At 41.6% G+C, this 24,864-nt stretch overlaps 2 protein-coding genes across 4 annotated transcripts in view; both read right to left on the reverse strand.

Moving 5' to 3' along the window:
• Positions 1-1,430: 1,430 nt before the first annotated feature.
• ccnl1a (cyclin L1a) lies at positions 1,431-10,795 on the reverse strand. 3 transcript variants are annotated; one of them, XM_086261122.1, is made up of 10 exons: positions 10,457-10,795; positions 10,155-10,229; positions 9,620-9,729; positions 7,603-7,723; positions 7,358-7,422; positions 5,027-5,126; positions 4,804-4,908; positions 3,400-3,650; positions 3,190-3,288; positions 1,431-3,060 (listed from the first exon to the last, which is right to left on the reverse strand). In XM_086261122.1, the coding sequence occupies exons 1-10, from the start codon at positions 10,694-10,696 to the stop codon at positions 2,586-2,588; spliced, it is 1,641 nt and encodes a 546-aa protein (XP_086117248.1). In that variant the 5' UTR covers positions 10,697-10,795; the 3' UTR covers positions 1,431-2,585. The 3 variants fall into 3 exon arrangements, with proteins under 3 accessions (XP_086117248.1, XP_086117251.1, XP_086117249.1); XM_086261125.1 differs by lacking the exon at positions 10,457-10,795 and adding an exon at positions 9,010-9,185 and having other exon boundaries at positions 10,155-10,186; XM_086261123.1 differs by lacking the exon at positions 10,457-10,795 and adding an exon at positions 8,914-9,185 and having other exon boundaries at positions 10,155-10,186.
• An 8,390-nt stretch (positions 10,796-19,185) lies between these two features.
• Positions 19,186-24,864, reverse strand: part of lekr1 (Leucine-, glutamate- and lysine-rich protein 1) — a 98,292-nt gene continuing 92,613 nt past the window's right edge. Inside the window, exon 12 of the mRNA XM_086261121.1 lies at positions 19,186-20,839. Coding sequence (XP_086117247.1) covers positions 20,384-20,839 — 456 coding nt within the window. The 3' untranslated portion in view covers positions 19,186-20,383. The remainder of the gene's footprint in view (positions 20,840-24,864) is intronic.

The following is a 24,864-nucleotide window of genomic DNA, read 5'->3' on the forward strand; positions in this document are numbered from 1 at the left end:
TTTGGTTTTTTTTGCTCTTCAGTCAGGAAAGAAGTTAAAGGTTTCCTTTACAGAAACACCGTCCAAACTCCTGGATGTCATTACATTATCAGTGTAAATTACACTCGGGCTCTCACTTTAAAGATGCTGTAACTTTAGTAAGACCCTCAGTACGTGCAGAAAGAAACACGTGGGGAGAAAATAGGATAATTACCAAAGTTATTCCATAATCTTCATTCCTCGAGACACATTTCTCATGCAGGAACGAAACTGGACCACCTCAATCACGAGCTTTGGAGATGACTCGGTGTGAAGCGTTAGGGAGCACTTTGCAGCGTGGCTGTAGGATCTGACACAGCACAGTGCATGTCAGAGCTGGTAGCAGTTACATATAATAATCAAATTCAGATCAAGCTCAGTTAAACTGCAACAAATCATTTCTGACAGCTGGACGTTTTGAGTGAGCCGGGCTCAGCTTGCGATGCACTCTTTCAGTTGTTTATTCGTACTATAAACACATAAGTAACCACAGTGACTACTGATCTGAAGCCTCTTTGCTTGGAGTACAGCGTGTTACAGGACTATCTGTGAATCACAGAGAATATCATGTCAGTCCTGTAAGTGACCTCCAACACCTTATCTCGCTTCATAGTGATTTTTCTGCGGGGCTGGTGGAAAAATACTGCCTTTCTCACCATCCATCTCCATGGAGCACCACTAACGTCCATCATCAGGAATTCTGACATACTCGGTAGTCTCCATCAGCTATCTCTTCAACGAATACCTGCACGTTTTACAAATCACCATAATGTGACTGATAACACATGCAGAGAGCTGCTGTCCTAGCAGGAAAAAATGTATTTAAAACCATTAATGGTGACTGAATACCGCCTGCTGACTCTCTACAATGACTCATCATTAATCCTGCTTAAAAACAGACCCTAAATAGTTAAACTTTGCTCAATCATGGCAACTATGACAAACATACATAGCAAAACCTTCTGGAATCCCTTTTTGTTTGAGTTTGAAGTATCAGCTGTGGCTACAATTAAACTCGTTTGGCCTTCTTACATTAAATCTCTTAATCAGTGTTTTAGGATATTCAAGTGAGGACACATGGAAAGCTGTATAACACTGAAACTTAAGGCCTACAGCACCCCCTGGCTGCCATAAATGTCACTTTTCCTCCCAGTTTCTTTTTAACCTTCATGTGTACCGTGCCTCCAACTCAAACTAGCAGGATTAAACCGTTTGCATCAGATGTATTCCCAACTGTTTGAGTCCATGCATTTCAGATCATAGCTTCAGTTTACCCTCCGATCAGCTGAGACTTCACTGTCTCCACTTAAGGCAACAATACAAATCAAACAACGGCTCCTGCCACTAGAACCAATGCTTCTTTGTTTTTGTTTTTTTACACCAGGCACAAATTCAATAAAGGAGTGTACAGGTCAGTGGCATAGCTCATTTATTACTGAATAAAAATTGGACATGAACACGTGCAGACTAAAAACCAGTGTAACAAAACTGACAACCCTAAAATCTTTTTGCAGCAAATCTGCACTCCCTGCTGGGAGGTCAAAAAATAAAAAATAAAATAAAAAGTCAAATAGACAGTACTCTTGAAACTGTACAAAATACAGCATCAGCCACATATCTGTTCAATAAAAAAAAAAAAGAAAACAAAGACTGTGCAAACATTTTGATCTTTCCTGAATGTTTATTTTACATTTATTCTTCAGTACGTCCACTGAGCCATTTGCTTTTATAAATCAAAGCATTCACATTTTGTCAGTGGTCATCATTCCGTCTTTACACTGTAAATAATTTCCCCCCCAAATGTCCATAACATTATATGTAAAACTAAAAAAAAAAAGGGGGGGGGAACAACAACAAGAGGGGGCTGGGTTGGGTAGGCTAGATGGTTTGTCAGGATATATGGTTGGGTCTGGAGCTGATGTCACACTACAACCTTGCCTTTGCCAGTCTGGGCAAATGTTTAAAGGTAATTGTAGAGCACCTCATGGTGGTGGTCACAGCTGCAGTGTGCATGTAGACGCAAAACCATCAACCACCCAAGATAAATGTCAGCTACAGATCTGCTGCTCTGTAGGAGACTCAAAGCAACCCGATTCCATCAAAGACATTTGTACATGAGACACGTGGTGACATATCTGGCTCCACTGTTTCCACTGAGATGAATCATAATGCTGGGCAGATGTTTTGTGACTTCAACAAAATTTGAAAAATTAAAATCAACTTGTATACGCTGATGGTCTGACGCCAGGTGTGTATGAGAAACCCAGCAAATTCAGAGGAAGGACCCCTGCTGGTACACAAAATGGCAAATCCAATTAAACGTGTTTTCAGTCACGGCAGCTTCGACAAGGTTTTTGAAAATTTTTGGTCTTCAATAAAGCAAGGTACAAGAATCTTTTCTGTTACATGGATGTTTGGTTAACTTCTGTTTTACCTTCTGCACAAATATTAAATTTAAACATCAATCTGTCAGTCAATGTTCAGAGGGCGCGTCTAATTTGATTTGCATATACTCAAAGTACTCATGTGACCATCAGCCCCAGAGCCTGAGGGGGTCGGTTTGGGTCTCAGCGACGGTGGCGGCTGTGTCCCGAGTGCCCACTACTGCTGTGGTGTTTGCTCTTGTGGCTACGCTCCCTCTCTCTGTCCCTGTCGTAGGATCGGGACCGCTCCCTGTCCCTCCGGTCTCGATGGCCACTTCCTCGGTCATGTTTGTGTTTCTTTGACGACAGATCGAAGGAGCTGCGGTCTCTGTCTCTCTCGCGTTCCCTCTCTCTGTCACGGTCCCTTTCTACTTTGACTGGACTGCGGGACCGCGACCGAGAGTGCGAGCGCTTCCTTTTATGACCGGAGCCTCCACCTCCGCTGTTGCTGTGACGACCGCTGGGCTTGGAGTCGCTATTACTGTGGTGACTGGACTTGGATTTAAGGTGGGGGAGGAGTGGTGACGGCGGATGCCGCTGTGGTGATGGGCTACGGCTGTGAGAGCGAGAATGTGAACGAGAACTGTAGGTCCCTGAGTGGCTGCGTCTGCTGTTGTAACTGCGAAAACAACAGGTGGGAAAAATGGACATGAGAAACAACCAGACTATGAAAATCAGATCTTTTTAAACATTAGGAAGGTAGAGCTACACATTCACACACATTAAAACACAAAACTGTAGAGCTTACTGTCTGCGAAAGGAGCGCGATCTTGACCGCGAACGCGTTCTTGAACGAGAGCGACTTCCACTCCTACTGTTCCTCCCAATCTTTACCTCCTTCCTTAACCTGAAGACAAACATTTTGAACTTGAAAACAGACTATCAGGCAAGTAAGAGATCACAACTATTACCTTGTTACAAATGACGGCAAAATATTGACTTAAAATGCGTTTCTTACCCATTATGTGGACTCTTGTTGACCTGGGTACGGTTGTCTGGTTCCTTTTTAACTGGTTTGACAGTCTGGGGGTTCGGGGACTTCTCTTCCACCTTGACCACAGGGGAGGACGGTTTGGAAGCAGGTGAGAAGCCACCCAGCGTGGACAGTGCAGGAGTACCATCAGGATTCAGACCCTTAGCCTTTATCCTAGCCTCTGCCAAGAACACTTTCCTTCGCTCCACCTCCTTCTCCAGCTGCTCATAGTTAGGCTAAGGGAAGGAAAAAAAAAAGTTTACACCAAGTCTGCCAAGAGCTCTTACTTTCATTGAGGCACCTTCCCCTGAGCCATACAGTGCAGGAGTGTATGCTAGTTTATTTTAACCTTGGATCGATGTAATCTGTCACAATATGTTGACGAGATTGCAGAAAGATGACATCAGCCTTTGAACTAACTCTACTACTCGTGATTTTTTTTCAATTGTTTTTAAGGCCTACCTAAATTTAAAACATTTTTTAACTTCATGTATTTTTTATTTTATTTGAGAATCTCAAGCTCAGTTTTGAACAAATGGAAAATAAACTGACAAATAAAGTTTTGCCTCCACAGCTGCTGGATCAGCCTGCTGAGCTGTACAATTTGGGATTTCATCTGAATTTTTAGACTCTACACTGTCTGAACACAGAAAAGCTCTCAGTTACAGTGAAGCCTCTGCTTGCTTCATGTCCCAGCTCAAGTCTAATGGGTAAGTTGTCTGCTTTAGTCTCCAGTCACATCAAAATGCTTGGCTGATTTCTGCTATAATCACATTTTAAATGCCCAGAAGGAATGTGCGCAGCCTAATGTAACTATTAGCAGATAAATTGATGGTTTATCAACAATTATGCTACTACATTACAGTGCTATGTGAGCCATTCAGGTAACTGATGATGTCCTGCTTCTGGACTACCAGCATTTAATGAAGAATCAGGAGCATGTCGAGCTCTCTATTTTCCCACTTGTTTGTACATTCCCTCACATGAATCCTGATAGTTTCAGAAATCTCCCTCCAGAAACGTGTTCACATTTGAGAGTCCTGCTCTCGATGATTATTATTCCTTATACTGGAATCATGATTGTTATTCTCTCACTAATAAATTTAAAAACTGGGGGGGAAGTAGCCGTAAAAAGCACTGAGGAATTGGAACAGGCCAATCACAGTAGTTGATCCATTGATCCAACATGTGAGTTCAAAGGGTCTGACCAAGACTTGACCCAGTGCTTTTTAAAATCGACTAAAGACGGCCCATGCTTCAGTGTGTTCTAGACATGTTTTATCATTCAGGACTTGAGCGTAATCTATTTAGCAATAGTCACAAAACACACTCATTGTGGATGGATTATAGTTAATGCAAAGCATAGGAAAGCGCTGCACTCATATTTACCTTCTTCCTGGTGTAAAGTTTCAGGGTGGTGATGCAGATATCTTTGATCTCTTCTTCCGTGGCTCCAAACAGCAGGAACCAATGGGGTCTGGTTGGCAGCGGTATCTGAAAAAGAAAGGCAGAGTTATTTATCAAATTGCTCTTATTAGACAAAGACATTTTGATGTGCCAATGTGGGACTATCAACAGGAAAACGTTTCAGATTTTCACTATTTCCTCTCACCTGCAGTGCTCGGGCAGCAAGGTATATGCAAGCGCAGGCAATCGTCTCAGCTTGAAACCTCACAAACACATCTGTCCTCAGGCTATCGTTCATGTAGTTCCTATGGAGACAAAAGAACGAACAAAAACATAGCATCTTCTCCACACAAAACCTTAAATCCATCTTTCAATATTACACCCATTGACTATAACCCAGTACTGCAGGTTAATAATCTGTAACATTTCTCTACAGTACAAGCTCCTAACCAGGGATTTAACTTTTTTAATTTTCTTTGAACAAGCACTGTTAACTGGACCCCTGGACTGTTGGATTTGACACAGTGCTCAAGTGAGATAAACTCAGGTTTAACTTTGTCCATTTCTCTCTGGGGCATCCATGAGAGCGCATCACATCACAAATAAAGCATGAAGACACGGATGGTGAAAAAATAATTATCTACTGGTAACCTGCCAACTCCACCTCATCTAATTGTGCCCGGAGGCCAACAAGGTTACGCTCTAATGACGATTAAGACAAGGGCACATGCCATACAAGGTGGGGAACATGCAGGCTCGCAGATGTAGAATATTTATCTAAGATGCAGCTGCCACAAATCTGAGGGGAACTGGGTAGCACAGCATGTCATGTAGCATGCAACTGGTGGTTCTTGAAGTCAGTGGTATGCTGATATGCTCAAAGTAAAAACGGATTTTAACATTTATTCAAGGTTCAGCCACAGAACATTTACCACTTTAGGTAAAAACTGTATAATGCAAACTGAAATGACCACAAAGTCCACTTGAGTGAAACTCCCTTCTAGTAAGACTCATTAGAGGTCTTCTCTAGAAGACATCAGGTGATGATTAGCTAAAAACAGATTATGTGTCAGAGGGTTGTCTAGGACAATGAATAAATGAGATTAGACATTGGGAGAGTATTAGGAATGGCATGATGGCCAGGTTGTGAATCAGGCAAGTTACGGGGTAGTGTCACATCTATGTCCTTAAGAAATAGATGTCACAAAGACAAAAACAGAAGTGTGATAACAGAAACATGGTGGTGAGACTCCTTAAAGTACCCAAACACTAATCCCAGAAAGCTCACACAAGAAACCCACCATTAGGGGAAAGAAAGAAAAAAACTACATCTAACACAGTCAAACTTCCTCTGCATTGCAGTGGCACTGGGATTACCTTGTCAATACCAATTTCCAACCATACATAAAATTTTGGACTGCTCCAGTTAAAAGTTTGCTGCAAATGCTGAAAACCTGCCATTCAGATAAAGTGTCTTCAGTCCAAACTGCCTAGAACAAAACTAGCATGCCAACTCTGCTATAGATAACACATGGATGTTGGATTCTGAGTGCTGCGTGGGTGAGACAGGTCCATGGAGGCAAAACCTGAGAACTCGATCAGCCTGTAAGACAGACACATGTCTGGACACCACGTCAGTTGGGGACAAGACACAATACCTACTGTAAATTTAAAAAAAAAAAAAAGGCAGGTAAACTAGTTAAAAAAAAGTCTGTTCTGGCTAAGTTTACTTCACTGATAAATGCAAGTAAACGAAAAAAAGTTAGAATATACATCTATCTGTAGCTACTTGGCAAAAATAGTTATTACAGATGAAAACCTTTATAGCAAGACCAAAAAATACAAATCCTTTTGGACACCCAAGAGAAAACAAGACGATGCTGGCTGTTGGGTAAAGTCCCGCCCGCCCCCTTCAGTGAATCTCGGCATTGGGACTGGCTGTCTGGAGAGGGGCAGCCAGCCAATGGGGGGAGCTTCCTGAGGTCATGTGGTTGGAGGAGGCAGAGTTCAGAGGTTCTTTATGTGACTTACCAGCATGGACTACCCTTTAATCAAAGAGTAGAGAGAAAGGACAAAGTTAAACCAAGTCCCCCGGGCACCGCAAATTTAAAAAAAAAAAAAAAAAAAAAAAAGACTTTACAGTAAGCCATGTAAGGGCTGATAAGAGAGTGAGACAAGTAGTAAATTTGTAATAACACAAATTGCTCCATCAGGGAAAAGAAGAAAAAAAAAGTGGAAGGGTTCAAATGGAGTGAGGAAATGTCGTCCTCAGACCTGGGCAAAATGGCTGTTGAATGTTTTTCAAATGCGTGCCTGTAAATTGGTAGGCACTTGAACATTACTTATCTGACAGGTGGTCCACATATGGGTCAGTCCCAAGTTCCTGGCAGATAAATCAAGTGCTCTTCTGAAATTCAACCATTTGAAACTCGTTCAACTTCATCTTTAGCCCAGGTCTGGTAGCACTTCTTGCAGACATGACACAGGTTGCTGCTGTGGGGGGGGGGGGGTTGTCTGTGAAAAACTATTAACTTACCAGGCTGTCTGCACCAATGTCTGGTTCTTCTCGCATTCCAGGACTTGAAGATACAGGACAACGATCTGTAATCATACACTGAAGTTAAAAAAATACCCTGCTCAATAGCCCCTGGAGCGTCTCCAAGATCAAACCAGTTCTGTTAAGTAAGAATAATATTTTAACCCTGTCTCCTGTACAGCTGCATTAGCTGCTTATTACATTTAAAATGTTATTACCCAAAAAAAGAAAGAAAAGAAACTCACCTTGTGAGGGTGCTTGACATGCACACAAAATCCAAGCTCCTTCAGGACCCGCCTTTCCGCTTTGATGACTTGATTTTTGGTATTTATGTAGTTCTGATCAAGTATCAATGGACTTGGAGTCCTAGTTTGCAAAGGAATCAAAATAAAATATTGGTTCCCTCTTGCATTTAAAAGAAAAAAAAAAAAAACAAAACAAAATTTAAAAAAAGAAAAAAAGACAGTGCCCTTCTGAATTCCTGCGCCCCTTCGTTTTTCCCATTTCAACCAACTCAAAGCAACAGTTAACTGTTTGCATGCCTGACAGTTTGCTGGGGTTTGTGGACTCCTGTGGTTCCAGTGAAAGCTTGTGAGATTCAAAGACAGCCCTCAACCCAAAAAACACACCCTGTGCCACAGCCTTAACAGAAATATCAACTTGGTGCTAACATTACGATTTCACAACAGACGTTTTGAACCTCAATCTTAACGCCAATTTAAAATAAAAATGGAAAGCCGCCATTACTGTACTCCATCACAACTCATTCTCATCTATATTCTTATACTGTATGTCAGTATACTGCAAATTAATTGACCAAAACCACTGTCTGGATGCAGGCAATCCAGACTTTGAAGGAAAACATTCAGAGCAGAGATTTTTTGAGTCAAGTTACGCTTCACTGACCCCCAAAACATTCCACTGATGAAGACAAACTCGTGGAAAGAAAATCCACAAAAAACAAACAAACAAACAAAAAAAACACGAACGAACAAAGCTGATACACCAACGTCTGCTCAAGTTGCCTGTCATCGTGCCCACAAGATGGAATTAAAATCTGGAATGGAATTAAACCACAATGATTTGTGAGAGTCATTCATTATATAGCACGACCCCTGACAAACCAGTAAACTTCAATATAAAGTTCCGAGTCTGCAATTCTAATGTCTGAAATATATTCTAATGTGAATGTTACACTACAAACCACATGCATGGAAAAAAAGCGAAAACAAAAATAACCTCTGAGGACTAAAGACAATACAACAAGCACAAATCCCAACCTAACATTACACCTCTTATATATACCTCACAGCTACACTTAAGAAATGCAATATCAAATTAACAGCATATAATGGCAAACTGTTGAAGCTAGAGAACATGCACTGACCCTCACAAAACCGACAGACTCACAGTAACCAACTAATCATTCTAATTCTAACATACAAGATGATACTTCTTTAAAAGCCATGGTTGCAGCTGGTGGTGGATGGGGTGTTGCTCTTTAAGCACAATTAAAATGCATGGTGAGGAGCAGTCAGAGAAGAAAACTACATTACCCAAGGGTCCGCAGAATGACGGACAGATACCCAAAGCTTAAGACTGAACCACAGGAGTCCTCAAGGCGCCCCGGGGGCCAAGGACCTTCGGCCAACCTGTCATCCCCGATCCCAGTGCCCCGCGGTGGCTCAGACCACGGGAGTCTCCCGCAGGAGGGGGTGGGGTGGGCCTGGGGGAGGAGGGAGACCCCCCTCGCATCATGGTTCATGCCGACAGCTTCATCTTACGTACCATTCCACATCACCCAGGCTTTGGTAAATGTAGCTGGTCGCTGTTAGTTGGTTGCAAGGGAAAAAAGAAGTCAAGTTAATGCCAAAATCTGTAATATTGACATCAACAGATTTGTATGAAGACACAGGTACAGCTGCTTTGTCTGTGACTGTGTCTTACAAATAATAGACTTGAATTTTTGAAGCCAGTTGTTTGAGGCATTAATTTCAGTGCAATGTCAAACTGATGTTAAATGTAGACAATTACACTGCAAAACTACCAGTGAAGCGGAAACTGAAAAGTTTTAAAATGGTTTAGAGTACATGGATAAACAAAAGGGCACTTTCACAGCAAAAACACAGATCAGCATCAAACATTACATAATACAAAAATAAGAAAACAAAAACAGGAAAAAAAACATTGCAATGCAGCATTTTTTACATGTTAAATAATTATTTTCAAGAGGAGAACATTGGATTCATTTGGAGTGCTTACTTTTTTCCTCTGAGCTGCTTCAGGTGATGGAAAACATTAATGACATCTCGTATTCGCCGTGGTGCTTCTTCTATCTTGGAGGCCAAGTTGATGCAAGCCATGGCAACAATCTGGAAAATAAAATGATAAGCAAACAGGAATGTTTACTACAGAAAACTGAGCTCAAGTGATCAGAACACAAACACGAGACAAAAAAAAGAGGCAACAATATAAACCCTATCCTGTTTTGTTGTGGGGGGTGATGTGTACTCTTTACATACCTATCAATCCACTCTACAAACGTAATGATGTACTGAAACCAATGCTGACACTACAATAGTGCAAGTGTTTTAATGCAGTGCTATTGTGTACTTCGAGTCTGTGCTCAGTTTCACACTCATAGGAGATCTCACTTCATCGTTGAGTTCTTTAACTGGTGGAGTTAGACTCGACAATATGGCTGCCACTAACGTAGGTACAACGTTATGCAATGCTATGCTAACAATACCGGCCGACAGCGGCCCGGCAACACTCCGGAAACTCTTAACACACTTACCTCGAAACTGTGCTTGACGAAGGACTTGGAGTAGAAAAAACGATGGAAAAGTACTTGAGCTGTTGCCATTGCGACCTGTCGAACGGGGGCGAAAAAAAAGAGCATAATTGTACATCGTCTTGTGTAAACTGGCCTAACCTTGCACAATGGATCGCCGCCATTTTAATTCCACCACGCCAACGTCAAGAGCTAACATTTAGCACACTGCTGACAACTAGGCCGCAGAAACTACAAGCCACATCAACTTTCGCCTATTATTATTAAACACCCAACACTAATGCACTGCAGTCAAGAGCGCTTACCTGTGGCAACCGGAGGAGAATACCCGCTGACTGAATCAGCTCACAGCCAAGAATACGAAGATCGGCCTCTGTGTTCAGGTCGAGGCCGTCGAACATCGACGGCGTCGTTGAGAGCCTTTCCTCCGGTACAAGCGAGTTGTCGATTGTAAGGTACACTTCTGAGTAAAATTTGTCGCCAATGAGAATCCCATCATTGTTAGTGGAGGCATTGGAAGATACAGAGAGAGGACCTGCTGCCATCTTCACCTGAAAAACAACGTTTAGCAGCTACAGCGAACACAGCCTCCACACGGTAACAGCGGAGCAGGGTGACTGGCGAAGTGCGTGACGTCAACATGCTGTTCGATGGAAACGCTGTGTACATCCGCGGTGGTAAATAGTCTCGCAACGCTGACTCGTTAAATTTCACAAGTGCACGTAACCTGAATGTATTTAAATATTCTAAATATAAGTTACAAATATTTTAATAATAAGCAAAACATTTCACCTGGTATATAATGTTTCATTGCTTTCCGTTTTAAACTAGTCAACTCTTTGCTTCAATTTCACCTTAAAAATCCTGTGTCAAAATACTTCAGATAAACACCATAAACAATTTAATCCCGAAAACAAAATGTACTTGACGCATGAATCAAATCAGTTTTATTACTGGCACTACATTAACATTCACTGTAGCACTACTAGTGACAGTTTTCTACGTATTACTCAATAAACGTCACTGCCGGTAATGCCTGCTACATTTCCGACGTCACCCAAAGGCAGCAGAAGAGAACACATCGCCACTGGTCGCCACCAACGGTTTCTGTGATGTGATTTACGGGAAAGTCCGGACTTGTCACTATTACCGCTAGAACATATCCATCCGCCAATTTAAAATAAAGGAAGAAAATATTAGTGAAATGTATTTTTAAAAGACCAGTTTAAATATTTCGTTTAATAAATAAGTAACTGTTTGTATGGACTAGTCACAGACTACGGGTGTTGTTATATTTCATCTTCAAAAAACTAAAAAATTAGGTAGAATGAATTGTGATAACTGTTAAACTTAATTTTAAGACATGCCTGGAGAGCAGTTTTGACTTTGCGATTCTGTTTGCAGGTTTTATATCCATTAAAGTAAGATACAATTTCAAAATAAATCCTCAAAAATTGACCAGAAGTGTTACCAAGATTGCTGTGAAGTGGCACTTACTTACAGAATGTCTTTGATCATGTCAAAGATGGCAACAACACAGTATTTAATGCAGGGAACACTTTGTTCAGTGACAGCTCAGCTCACAGGATTTTATTGCCTGAAGCCTTGTAGTTACCAAAAGCAGTCAGCAGAGGAAAGTAGAGACCCACCAGTTGCTACAAGAGAAGCTCTGTGGCTCCTGGGGTCATTCAGTTTGTTCTGTGAGGACTTGCATGCTCATCATGCTCATCTTGTCCCCTTTCTCCTTCAACAAACCCACAGGCACTACAGTTAACTGATGACCAGAGTAAATGTCATAAAATGTTTAATCTTTACTCACAAATATGTCTTTGCTGGTTTACCTGTGGTTCTCTGCCAGTATATGACACAGAGACTTTCAATGTAGCTTTTTTTTTTTTTTTTTTTTACATTTTTTATTCCTGTAGGAGTTTTATTGATCTTTCATTCCAAATGAGCAAAACATTGTGTTCACTTGCTTGAAGTGTGTAGTAGCTGTTTTTAGTTTGTACTGTTAGTTTTTGAGGTTGTAATCATCGTGGTGCCGTCTTGTCCAGGCTGTCAGACTGTTTAATGTGAGCATTTGATGGAAATAAAACTACTACTTGTCTAATCTACCAAAAGTTAGTCAACTTAGTCAAAAATAAACGGAGTAAATATAAAGTGCAGTTCTTAATCAATGATTTGTTTTAGTAAGCTGGGGGGGAAAGCCATTAAAACCTACCTTGCCCTGTGTGAAAAGCTCCCTGCTCCCTCTTGTTAAATCATCATGGATTAACTGTAATTAAACAAGTTTTTTTTTTTTTTTTTTTAGAAAACTGAGTTAAATTTCCTGAGCCACACCCAGGCCTGATAACTGCCAGACCTGTTGAATCAAGAAATCACTTAACCTGTCTGACAATGTGAAGCAGGCTAAAAGAGAAATGCATCGTGCCATGATCTAAACAAGTTCAAGAACAGCTGAAACACAAAATCATTGACATCTATCAGTATGAAAAGGGTTACATAGCTATTTCTAAGCCTTATCCAAAAATGGAGAAAGACTGGAACAGTGGCAGACCTTCCCAGGAGTGGCCACCCTACCAAAATTATTCCAAAAGGGCATCAACTCATCCAGGAGGTCACAAAAGGACTCAGAGCAATATCTAAAGACCCGTAGGCCTCACTTGTTACAGTTAAATGGTAAATGGCCTGCATTTGTATAGCGCTTTACTTAGTCCCTAAGGACCCCAAAGTGCTTACACTACATTCAGTCATTCACCCATTCACGCACACATTCACACACTGGTGATGGCAAGCTACATTGTAGCCACAGCCACCCTGGGGCGCACTGGTTAAAGTCAGAGTTCATGAATGACAATAAGAAAGATCCATCCATCAGTTTTCTTCTGCTTATTCAGGCCAGGTGGTGGGAGCAACAGCCTAAGCAGAGAAGCTCAGACCTTCCTCTCCCTACCCACCTCAGGGTTATCCAGGGGAACACCAAGGCGTCCCCAGGCCAGCCAAGAGATATAATCTCTTCAGTTGTGCTGGGTCTGCTCCGGGGCATTGTTCTGATGGGACATGCTGGGAACACCTCACCCAGAAGGCTCCCAGGAGGTACCCCTGTCAGATGCCCGAACCACCTGAACTGGCTCCTTTTGATGTTAAGGAATATTGGCTAGGGATGGGAATTGATAAGAACTTAGCCATTCTGATTCTATGATACATTTTACTTATTGATTCAATTCCTTATCAGTTCTCTTAGCGATTCTTATTGGGTTCTCACTAGCTCCGCTCTGAGAGTTACCACCATTACTAAGCACCACATTACATTTATGCAAATTAATTGTATGTTGTGTGGTCTAATGTTGTGATCAGTGTTGAGTCATTACTCAAAAAGGTAATGTATTACACACATTAGACATAACACATTTATTAGAAGTAATGCAGTACATTACTTAATTACTCCAAGGAGAAAATCATTCATTATACCACCCATTACATTACTTTCATCTTACTCTCTAAAATGACCTGAAACACACTGTATCAAAATTATTACTTAACAATCGAACACTTGAGGCTACAATCCCAAACACCAACACAAATCCCTATCCTAATGAGGACACATCTTTCTCTTAGCATTTGGGTATGAACACAAACAACACAAAACAACGATGAAATTCAGCACAAATACACTTCAAAGTGATGGCAACAGTTATTCTACTGTAGAAACACGACCAGGTAGAAATGAAGGCTGCAACCTGACTGCTCATCCGCTTGTTACCGATGAAGTTCAGCAGCAGCTGGCCTCACCACAGCTCACAAATGACAAGGAGCCAGGCTTGGAGAGGGTGCCTGAGGTCAAGTGCCTGGTGACTGGGCCTTAGGCCACGGGGCCGTGCTGGTTATAGCCCAAAGAAGGGACATGGACTCACATTCCTGTAGGCCCACCACCTGCAGGGGGCACCATAGGGGTCAGGTGCAATGTGTGCCAGGCGGTGACCAAGGGTGGAGATCCCGATACCCAGCTAACGAGAATAAGAAAGACACTGGGCAAAAACAACACCCATAGAAAAATTCTTTGTCAAAAAATATCTTGATGATCCCCAAGACTTTTGGGAAAATATTCTGTGGACTGACGAGACAAAAGCTAAAGTTTTTGGATGGTTTGAGTCCTGTTACATCTGACGTAGAACTAACACAGCATTTCATGACATACATGACAGACAGGCAAACATGGTGGTGGTGGTGTGATGTCTGAGGCTGCTTTGTTGCTTGCCATAATTACTGGAACCATGGATACTGCAAAGAAGAGTGGGCCAAAATTCCTCCACAGCCTCATAAAAGACTCATTGTCCATTATCACAAACGCTTGACGGCAGTTCTTGCTGCCAAGGGTGGCGCAACCAGTCAGTAGGTTTAGGGAGTAATTACATTTTCACACAGGGCACCTATACCAGGTAACAGGTTACATGTTCAACTCAGAGGGAAAAAAATGCAAACGTTAGCTGAACTGACAAGGAAATTATCACCCAGGCTTAAAGTTTGATCCATCCACGGTATCACAACCTGTCTGCGGGTCTGTGAAGCATCCATGGGACACCACATGAAGTGACAGACTGAGGTCTCTCACCCCCCACCCTCCCACTCCCAACACCTACAACTAGCACCTCCGGCCCCCAGCGCTTACGCAGTTGCCACCACGACAAGAATACAAGCATTCTTTCTCTGGTTGCCTTGGTGACACTAATTATGGGGTGTGGGAGGGCTCACGGGGCATCCGAATTCCGAAACGACCATATCGACGTAGGACAAAGGCGTTCAGGGACACCCAGTGACGAACAAGGGCTTAGTTATACACACACGCCACTCCCTGGAGCGTGTGTGTGTTTACGAGGAACTTGCACAGATTCCCCAGAGACACGTGTGCATGCCTGCCCTGCTATGATAATTACCTTGAGGAGATCACACTCCCAGTGTGTGTGTGTGTGACATAAGTGAGTGTATGTACAAATGTTTGTGTGTATGGACAAATCTGAGAGTTTAAGAGCGTCGTTTGTGCCAACTTCATGCTGTGGGCCTGCATCGAGATCTAGAAGGAGTTTCAAGGAGTCATATCAGTGATGTTACAAGAAGGACTTCAGTTGTATCTACTCAGACCATCTTTTTTTCACACACACATGCCCCGTGGGTCGTTTTCAAACACACACACCAGGAAGGACACCAGGTCAAGGGCTACAAAGCAAGGGCAAGAGCAAAGAAATAGTCCCCAGTATGAGAACAGAGGGGACTAGAAGAGAGAGAGCTGACTGGATCAAAAATAAAGTGAAGAAAGAATTGCTTTTGAGCATCAGGGTCACAAGGGTTGAATACCAAAAGAAGGCCGAAGCGATTAAGAGTATTGACATGGAGGCAGATTTATGTGTGTGTGTGTGTGTGTATATGTGTGTATGTCAGAGGTACAGGGAGAGCGAGAGAGATGGGTGTTTGTGTTGAGGGTGAAAGGAAGAGAGAAACTGTGTGCAGTCACAGCAGATAGCGTGAGTGTGGCAGTTACAGACGAGGGGTGGGGAGACCATTTTAACATCTCTAAAAAAAGGGGTTAGCTCCTCATATAGTCAGCAGATATGCCGGTCATGAAGGTAAGATGCATAACAGAGATAAAACAAAGGTCAAAAGTCAGAATTTGAGCAGCACATGTTTGGAACAGATGCCTTTCATGGTGGACATTTTGTCTCTGCAAAGCAGGAAAACCACAGTGCAAGTAATAACGATAATGATGGCTCTATTTTATTCAGTGCCACAGGAAATCACTATCACAGAGGCAGCGTGTACTGTGTACTACCAGCCTTTATTTGACGTTATTAAATCCAACGTTATTTTTTCTGTTTTGGCAAATGAAAATGTACACCGTGAAATGGGCTCACGGGGTTTGGTAACCAAACCTCCATACACTTGAGAAAATGACCCTTGATTTATTGTAAATCACCTAGTAGTTTTCTGTCATATACTAAACAGATTTCTAATCATATTGTTTGTCACGATTAGCTAGCCTCAAGCGGCAGTGAATACGGCCAAAAAACCAGCGACTCCAAAAACATCTCAGGCTACACGCACAGGTGCACAGGTGTTTTTTCAAACTGACATTTCACATCCACATAAGCACTATTTTTAAATCTCTGTCTGCATCAAAATGCAAAAAAACAATCTTATGTGCGGTCAAGAGCAGCAGGTAGTTATGTAGCTTTAATTAGAAATGATGGCCAATCAGAAGCCTAATATATCATATATACTGACACAAGAATAGGTTTGGTCTACATAGAAAACCCCCTTTATTTCTATCAGAGCCCCTGAGTAAGTCAGAGTTGTGTCGGGTCATGTAGCCCTCAAATAGTAGTGATGTGCGTATCGATCCTGAAATATCGATTCCTCCAATACCAATCATTTATGTTCTAGAATCAATTCTCACATTAAAATATTGATATTTTAGTAATTTAGAGTAAATTTGTAGTTTATCATTAACAGGAACACAGTGGAAAGAAACGATAACATTCGGATTGTCTACATTCAAAGGAACTACTTCCTCTTCCGCCTTTCATAGTCATGTGCGAAATACGGCTGTATAAATGTCTCGCAGCCCCTTGGCGTGCGCACTCACAAATCTAAAATATAACCGGGCGCTGGCATAAACTCTTCTGTTTAATCATTTTCTGTTTGACGTTTATTCAGCTGTGTGAAAACCCCGGAGGAACCCTCCCGAGGGATTAATAAAGTTAAATTTAATTGAATCTAATCTAATAACTTTAATCTCAGTTATCAAAGTGACTTATATATCATGTTTAACCCGAGTGGTGAAAGACCGCGGGGGTTTGAAGACGATGTGTCGGTCGGCTCAGATATTTGAAGTTTACACAGCTACATTCTCACCTGAAAATATGTTAAAAGTTTTTTTGCGACCCAGAAAGAGAAATGAGAGTAATATTAAAACTAAGTCACTGCCGCCATTGTTGGAAACTGGAATTGGCTGGGCCGCGCTATGAATTCTGCGATATGGTTTTTCAATTTTGTTGTCCGGGTGGAAAATTGGGAGAAATTCGGGAGAATGGTGGCTAAGGGAGATTTTCGGGAGGGGTACTGAAATTCGGTATTCTCCCGGAAAAATCGGGAGGGTTGGCATGTATGGTTGTGGCAACATCACTAACCTTGTCAAACACCTCAGAGAAAATCATATCACAGAATATGACGAGCGTATGTTGAGTAGGGATGGGTATCGAAAACCGGTTCTTGTTGAGAACCGGTTCGACCTGTTTCAATTCCTTGGAATTGTTTGCCAATTTTGCAAATGATTGTAAGGCCATGTTACTCCTAAATTTCTATCTTGTTCAAAGAGAAGATATAAAACAGAGTTCTAAGCTAATCGACCTTAGTGTTCTCTTTAAAAAAAAAAAAAAAAAAAAGAATCGATAAGAGAATCGATAAAGAATCAAATCGTTAAACAGAATTGAAAATGGAATCGGAATCATGAAAATCTTATCAATACCCATCCCTAATGTTGAGGCTGAAGAGGAGGACAGGGACAGGTGCTGCTAGGGCGAGACAGACGTCTTTCACGGAGTCCTTTAGTGCAGCAGGCAGGCAAGGTGTTCAAATAGCGCACAACTTCAGTTTTTTTTATTTCTATATGATGAACTCTGCATTATTAAGTGATAAGAACAAGTAATCTGATGTCCTGTAATCATTATGATGCTATAATTTGAGATACAATAAATACAATAAGTTTTTGTACAAAGTATCGGTATCGGATCAGTATCGTCGATACCACCCTGAATATTACTTGGTATCGGACCGGAAAGAAAATCTGTGGTACCGCACATCACTATCAAATAGTTCCTGGATGTTTAAATATGTGCCGGTAACATACAAGGTTGTTTTTTAACTTCTTAAATTTAAAAATGCATTTTAAACTTCTGTGCTGCTATATCTCTAGCATGGCTAGCATATGTTGCTAACTTTCATAGCTATTGTAAGACTCTGCCCTTCCTGTAAAAAAACAAAAAAGGTCCATTGAAGTGAATGGAGATGGCGCAAGTCTTCCATTCAATGGCTCTGATTTCTTTTAATCATTGACACATTTAAAGGATATTAATGCTTAAAGTTTGCATTATTAGGGGCACGGCCACACTGAGACAGCTAACAGTGTAACAGTTAGCTATGTGCTAGATGTCACATGAGCGAATTCACATCACTGAACTTGTACTCCTGATGGTGTTTGTGGTGTTTTTAATGCAATAATTTGGCTAATAATGGGCTAAAGTCATCACTCTGGTTTTAGCGAGTGAACCAGCATATTGTTCCTATGTTAGTTAGCAGCTGCTAATCAAGCTTGCAACTGTTAGCTGGAAACTTGAATTTCCTCTTTATCGAATTAAAATGTTCCTGTGAGATTAATAATAAAATGTTTGATTTTGCAGATATTTTGTTTTACACTTTTTACACATCATTTACACATAGTCCATGATAATTTGTTGATTAAAAGATTAATTAAATTGTGAATTATCCAGTTTCACCTTAGCAGTTGAGAGCCCACGTGCATGAGAAGCGCTCACAATATTAAAGAGTAAAATTCTACAATTCCATAACAACTGAACAAACTCCATGTGATGAAGGTCATGTGATAAGGCAAGAAGATTTGCGATAAGTGAGTAAACAGAGCTTAATCTGGGATTGCTTTGTTAACAACAATTCCAGATCAAGGTCAAGATTCCACTGTGAAGCCTATTTTCTCACTCACACAAGCAGTTATGTATATAAAAAACTAATATAGAACAAAAGAAGAAGAAGAAGAAGAAATGTAGCTCAAATTTGAAGAAGTAAGCCAAGTCTTCCTCTTACACCTAAATGGACAGTACACTATGGACACAATTATACAAGTAAGAACTTTCTGTGACTTAAGGTGAGTGATGGTAGAGTTAGGATATAAATAATCACTCTCTGAAAACTCACACACGGCAAAGTCACAGGCAGTGTATAAAACACACACAAGGCCACACACTGAAACACAGGAAGCCAACACTGTGCTTGTTACAAAGCACAAAAAATGCACTTAAATCACACTAAGAACCAGTATCTTGTTGTTTTTATTATAAGGAAGTCAATAGAATCACCAAAGCTTACAGCAAGTGGAAGCCTCTGAAGTAAGTGACAACCTAATTGAAAAATGCAATTAACCAGTAGCAAATTTATTACTACAATGATGACAGTCAACTTGAGGTAAACTTTCCCCCCTTTACGTGTTGTGGTAAATGTCTTATTAACCCTTCGAAGAACATATGTGCAGGTTTTACTGGCACACAGTCTTTGTTTGAGAACATCCTCTCCACGCCGACAAAGGTTTTTTAGCAGATAAACCATATGTGTGTGTTCTGGCAAACAGGAAATGTTGGCAGGATATAATAATTTTTCCCCCCCACCTTTTTTAAGTGAATGAAGTGCACGTGTGCATTGTCTCGCAGATGGATTGGAAAGAGGGACACGGGGTGAGCGAAGGCTTGTGTGCATGTGTGCCAGTAAGCAGGGAAAATAGTTCCATGCCCCACACACACACACACACACACACACACACACACACACACACACACACACACACACACACACACACATCTCTCCCATCATGCCAATTTATCCCAAATGTAGGGGAAGAGGAAAAGAGAGGAGGAGGAGGGGATGGAAAGACCTTCCACAGAGTGAATGATGTCAATAACACACAAAGCCTCAGGGGAGAAGGCTAGGTAATTGTTGTTGTGTGCGTGTGTGTGTGTGTGTTTGTGTGTCTGGGGATGCTTACCATACAGTTTCTTTTGTGTTTGCCTGCCTTTTGTTTGTGTCCACGGGTGGCAAGGGACATGCTGTCATGCTCCTTAAAGCTGTGTGTGTGTGTGTATTTGAGTGTGCGTTGTTTGTGAAATCCTGTGCGTGCCAGTGAGTCTGCGTGAGTCAGGTTGTGAGAAAACAAGTGCATATCTGTTGCTGAGTGTGTGTACTGAGAGTTTACTAGTGTGCAAACAAGGACTCAGGCGCAGTGCCTTATCTGAGTGTGTGTGTGTGCAACTTTTAAAGTAGTCAGTCAGATAATTAGTTTAAAAGAAAAATAAGATGCTATTAAAACGAATGTAAAAAACATAATTAAACTACTATTGATATCTGCTTCGTTCAGTAACTGATTAACACACGTACAGGCCTGTTTGGCTTGCTTTTCAGAGCGTCTCCTTCCTCTCCATCACTAAATTGACCTTACGTTTGACTTCACTCACTGTGTAGCTTGTTTTCAGTTTGGGCAGTGTCACCTCTTTCTGTTTTTCTCCACCTAGCACTCTCCCACTGCTCCAGGACTCCAAATTCCCCAATCCCACTTGTTCTCCACCCGTGCCCTGGCCTCTGCCTTTGTCTGTGCAGGCGGGCAAAGGCCGGAGTCTGCTTGGGGAGGCCAAAGAGCGAGTGAGCGGTGCCCGGGCTTGACCGTGTTTGTGTACATTTTTGTTCCCTGTTGGTGTGTGTCTCTCCAAGTGGTCTGGAAGTGAAAGCTTTAAGGTGTCCTGATGAGATGCCTGGGATCGCAGCCCGAGGAGCTCCTGGCGAGCCTGAGACAGCGCAGCAGTTAGCTCTTCCCTCTCTTGACACTCCCGCCTTACTGTGTCCTCGAGTAACGTTACCTGGATATGAACAAAAAATGAATCGTTCAGAGGATCTCATCAACAACTTTTGTTTTATTTTCAAATAAAGAAGGAACAATTCACCTCTGTTTCAGTTTCTCATGCACACATATTAATATTAACCTATTTTTTATGAGCTAATCAGCTTTGAACCAAGCTTAGCTCAAGTTCAAAGCAGTAGTTCAAAGCTGACTCAGTCATGCAGAGATTTAACAAATAAAATACACTCTGTACTTCATTTGTTAAATCTCTGCATGACTGGCAAAAATGGCTAAATATTTACAGTTTAAAGGAGGGGTTGTGACTGTTTGAGACCATAAATGGCAAATATGGATAAAGTGATTAACCAGGGCCCTGTGCAAGTTTTATTTTTCTGTAAAACATGCTTACTGCATTCACCTCCTCACCAAATATCCCAAGCTGCATTAGGCATCCGGCTTCTACCTGACTAATGTGCAAACTTTTGAGCTATGGTGTGTGTAAATGAGACAAACCAGTGCAAAAATCACCTTTTCACTACACAGGATGCACAACGCACCAGGGCCCCAGGAACAGGAAGTAAAGGGCTGGGTTTAACTCACAGGCAAACATTTAAAAATTAAATAGGCATTCTTTTAAAGCCCTCCATAGCTTTGTCCTAATTTTACACGCATTTCCCACCAATATGGCACATGGCAATAAAGACTGCTTATTGGCTCATTTAATTACAAGCATGTGCCATTTCAATGGTTTGCATCATTATGGCCATCTGCTGTTTGATAACACACACGTGTTGCTTGCAGCCCAAAAATGGTGAAGTGACAAACCTAATCACCAAAATTTAACAGATACTAAAAGGCGGATCTTTGTAAGCAGTCTGTGTGGACTCAAAACAATTAACACCACACAAATCTTACGGCAATCACTCCCACATGCTTTTAGCACAAGAGCAGGGTGATGTATAGACTGCACAGCTTCCATAATGGATTTTTTACACTCTAATTATGAATTTTAAGGCTAAAAAAAGGCTACTTGACTTGCATGAAGAAAATAACACTTTAAAGGTTGAGTGAGGCATCCTTCTTTTTCAGATTTTGCTCTACTGGCCATCTGGTCTGTTTATTTCTCCTTGCAATGTGTTTATATTGTGTTGTTTAGCATGTTAGCATGCACCACATTCACTTTCACTCTTAGATGCAGTGTTTTGTTTGCCCAGTCTACCTTCTCCCCAGGCCTGTGTGTAAGCAGGAATACCACTGTCGCAGACTGGCTGCAAAACAGTGCTTTTATTCCAATATTTACAAAACCAGGGCAGTGCACAGACAGCTAGCTGACTGTGTGGTATTTGGTAGATGTGCAGTTGCTTAAGAGCATTCATACAAGGAATAATAAAAACAGAGACACACTAATATCCACCTAAAGTCTGATAAATTAAGCCATTGGGAGGTATTGATTATAAATTTACATTTGTTTGAAAAAAATTGTTAAATCTTTTACTTGTTTTTGTTACTTTTATCAGTGTGATGAGGTTCATCAGTTTGCTAACAGCACTAAAAACTGAAACAAATGTGAAGAACCGAAATGGGTCAATCAACTACATCTCGGAGCTAGGCTAAGCAAAAATGCGCTGCTCCTGTGTTTGTGTCTGGACTCTTAAATGCTAATGCTTTCACAGGCGTGTCAGCTAAAACCAATGATTTAGGCACCCTGAAGATGAATGAATTTAATCCAGAATAAAATGAAATATGTTGCTTTCAGATTTGTCTGAGTAAGCATTGGATGTAAATTTTAAGCCTTTAATATTCTCACTAGCCACACTATACATCAAACACTCACAAAGCCATCATCAAAAAATGCTTTAATGTGAGTTTTGCGTGTGTTTTTAAAGTGTGTGTGTGTGTGTGTGTGTGTGCGTGAAACATAAACGCACTTCTTGACTTGAGAATGTGACTGTGAGATTGTCTCTGTGTGTAAATACTGCCCTGGCCCCAGGGTGTACATCCACATCTGCTTCTCAGACAGGCCCATCATGGAGGACATACAGTAAATGCGTGTATACCGGCTTTTCACATTCATATTTTATATATAATTATCTGTCTACAATTGTCAGCATATGTACACGTGTTAACAGATGCCTGTGACACACTTTTCCAGCTTTGTGTGCTGTGTCGCACCTCATGCTATTATTGTGAGAGTGTGTGTGTGTGTGTGTGTGAAACTGTTTGCACACGTTGGGCCACTTCCTAAGTGTGTGTATGTGAGTCTCCATCCTGTATGTTTATATGCAGCCATGTGTTAGATCATGTAAACGTGCGCGTGTGCGTGTGTGTGATGTCATGCATGCCAGTCTAGCTGCAATCATTAGGGGCTCCTAGTGAGAGCAGGATTACAGGGCTATTAGAAAGAAGTCACACGCAAACTTACAGAGCCCCTGCTTTTAATCTTACACAGTAAACCACATTCCACTGGCAACACACACACACACTCAAATGCACATAAAATACAGTTTAAGACCCTCATCAGCATATACATACTGTATTTAGTGATGCAGATCTACTGTGGAGTGCATGTTTGCACACGCAACGTTGCATGTGGTGTGTGTTCTCTCTGTTGTGTGACTTCAGTGGTTAGTGGGGGGGGTTAAAGGTTAGCCATTTGATCCCTCAGACACAGTGTGACCTTTCCCTCTTCTCCTGGTCAGCTGCAACAAAGCCACAGACAGACAGGAGGGGGAGGGAGACAAGGAGAGTCCGGGACACAGAAACAGACAACATAAAGGAATAGAGACAGAGTTCAGGGGACGGGCAAGAAAGAAAAAAACAAAGCAAAGCAGCGAGAGGGGAGAGATTCAAGCCGAATAGGAGAAGATTATGCAGTTATTGCTGGCTTGATCTCCATACTGCTCCAGCCACAGAGTGACACGCTAAAGAGGCCACAGCATCTGCAATGCTATTGTTTGAATATCACTTTTTTACAGTTACTAAAGGCTCCACATTATACCCCTTTTTAACCAGTTAATGCAAGTACCACATGTCCCCAGAGTGTGTATGTTTCAGCTTAAAATAACACACAGCTCATTATTTCTTCCACGCCTGCACAGTTTTGAGCTCGGTTTCAGCATGTGCAACTTTAAATCAAACTGGAGCTGCAGCTACACCCGCCTCTTTCAGAAAGAGGTCTGTGCAGAGCAACAGAAACAGAAATAGAATAAATAAAAGCATGTGATGCAATGTAACGCTTAATAAAAATAAAAATGTAACTTCTAACAAGCTTTTAGACTTTGTGGTTCAGGTAATTATGGACACTGCACTAAAATAATTTTGCCATTTGGATTTTTTCTTCTTCTTCTCCTTCTTCTTCAGGACAGTATGTCCTTAGAAATGAAAAACTGAATCATGGCTGTACTAATGAATTATGAGCATGTATTCTCCCTCTTAACCTGCCAAACTCACCTCCAGAATACACTGGAGAACCACAAGAACCAAAGTTAGTCCCTCTTTGTCTGATTTTTCTGCTGTTGGTGCATATGTTTATGACTTTTTTTGCTGAACCTCAATAAACTGCTTTAATAAGGAAGCTGAATCGACAATGGACAGGCTTAGTTCATCACATTCTGGACCTGACGTGACTGCTGGTGAGAGGTCATTTGAAGGAAGTGTCCAAGACGCTGCAACAGTATCTGACCAACGAAATGGCATAATGACATAACAAGTTCATAGTCGAAATCCAGTGACCATTTTTCATAGAGGAAAGGGCGGTGAAAGCTCGCATTTGAATAGGAAAGATAATCTAGAAGCGTTATACTGATTGATCTTCTCTAACTACAGTCACAGCGCAGTCAAATATGGTGACAAAGAACAGAAAGGCGGGGTGGTGATGGGGGGAGAAGCCGCTGTGCTGAAGGTCCATGAATGACATTAAAAGAGCATGTCAGCTGTGAAATTGGCATCAGGACACCTTGAACTGGCTTAACCTATTTGGACGGGCGCTTCGAACGGGAGACCGCTGATGAGACGGTGGGCGGACAGAAAGGGGGAGGGTCGTTA

Source organism: Aulonocara sp. 'chitande type north' Nkhata Bay, linkage group LG14 (assembly GCF_057382095.1).
Source record: "Aulonocara sp. 'chitande type north' Nkhata Bay isolate Kocher_YH1m ecotype deep benthic linkage group LG14, A_spYH_male_GT1.1, whole genome shotgun sequence".
NCBI lineage: Eukaryota > Metazoa > Chordata > Actinopteri > Cichliformes > Cichlidae > Aulonocara > Aulonocara sp. 'chitande type north' Nkhata Bay.

Coding starts and splice junctions, on each gene's coding strand:
- ccnl1a (XM_086261122.1), bottom strand. CDS start 10,696: ATGGCAGCAGGTCCTCTCTCTGTATCTTCCAATGCCTCCACTAACAAT. Junction 4,909..5,026: donor TTGCTGCCCGAGCACTGCAG/GTGAGAGGAAAT, acceptor TTTCTTTTTCAG/ATACCGCTGCCAACCAGACC. Junction 3,651..4,803: donor AACTTTACACCAGGAAGAAG/GTAAATATGAGT, acceptor TCCTTCCCTTAG/CCTAACTATGAGCAGCTGGA.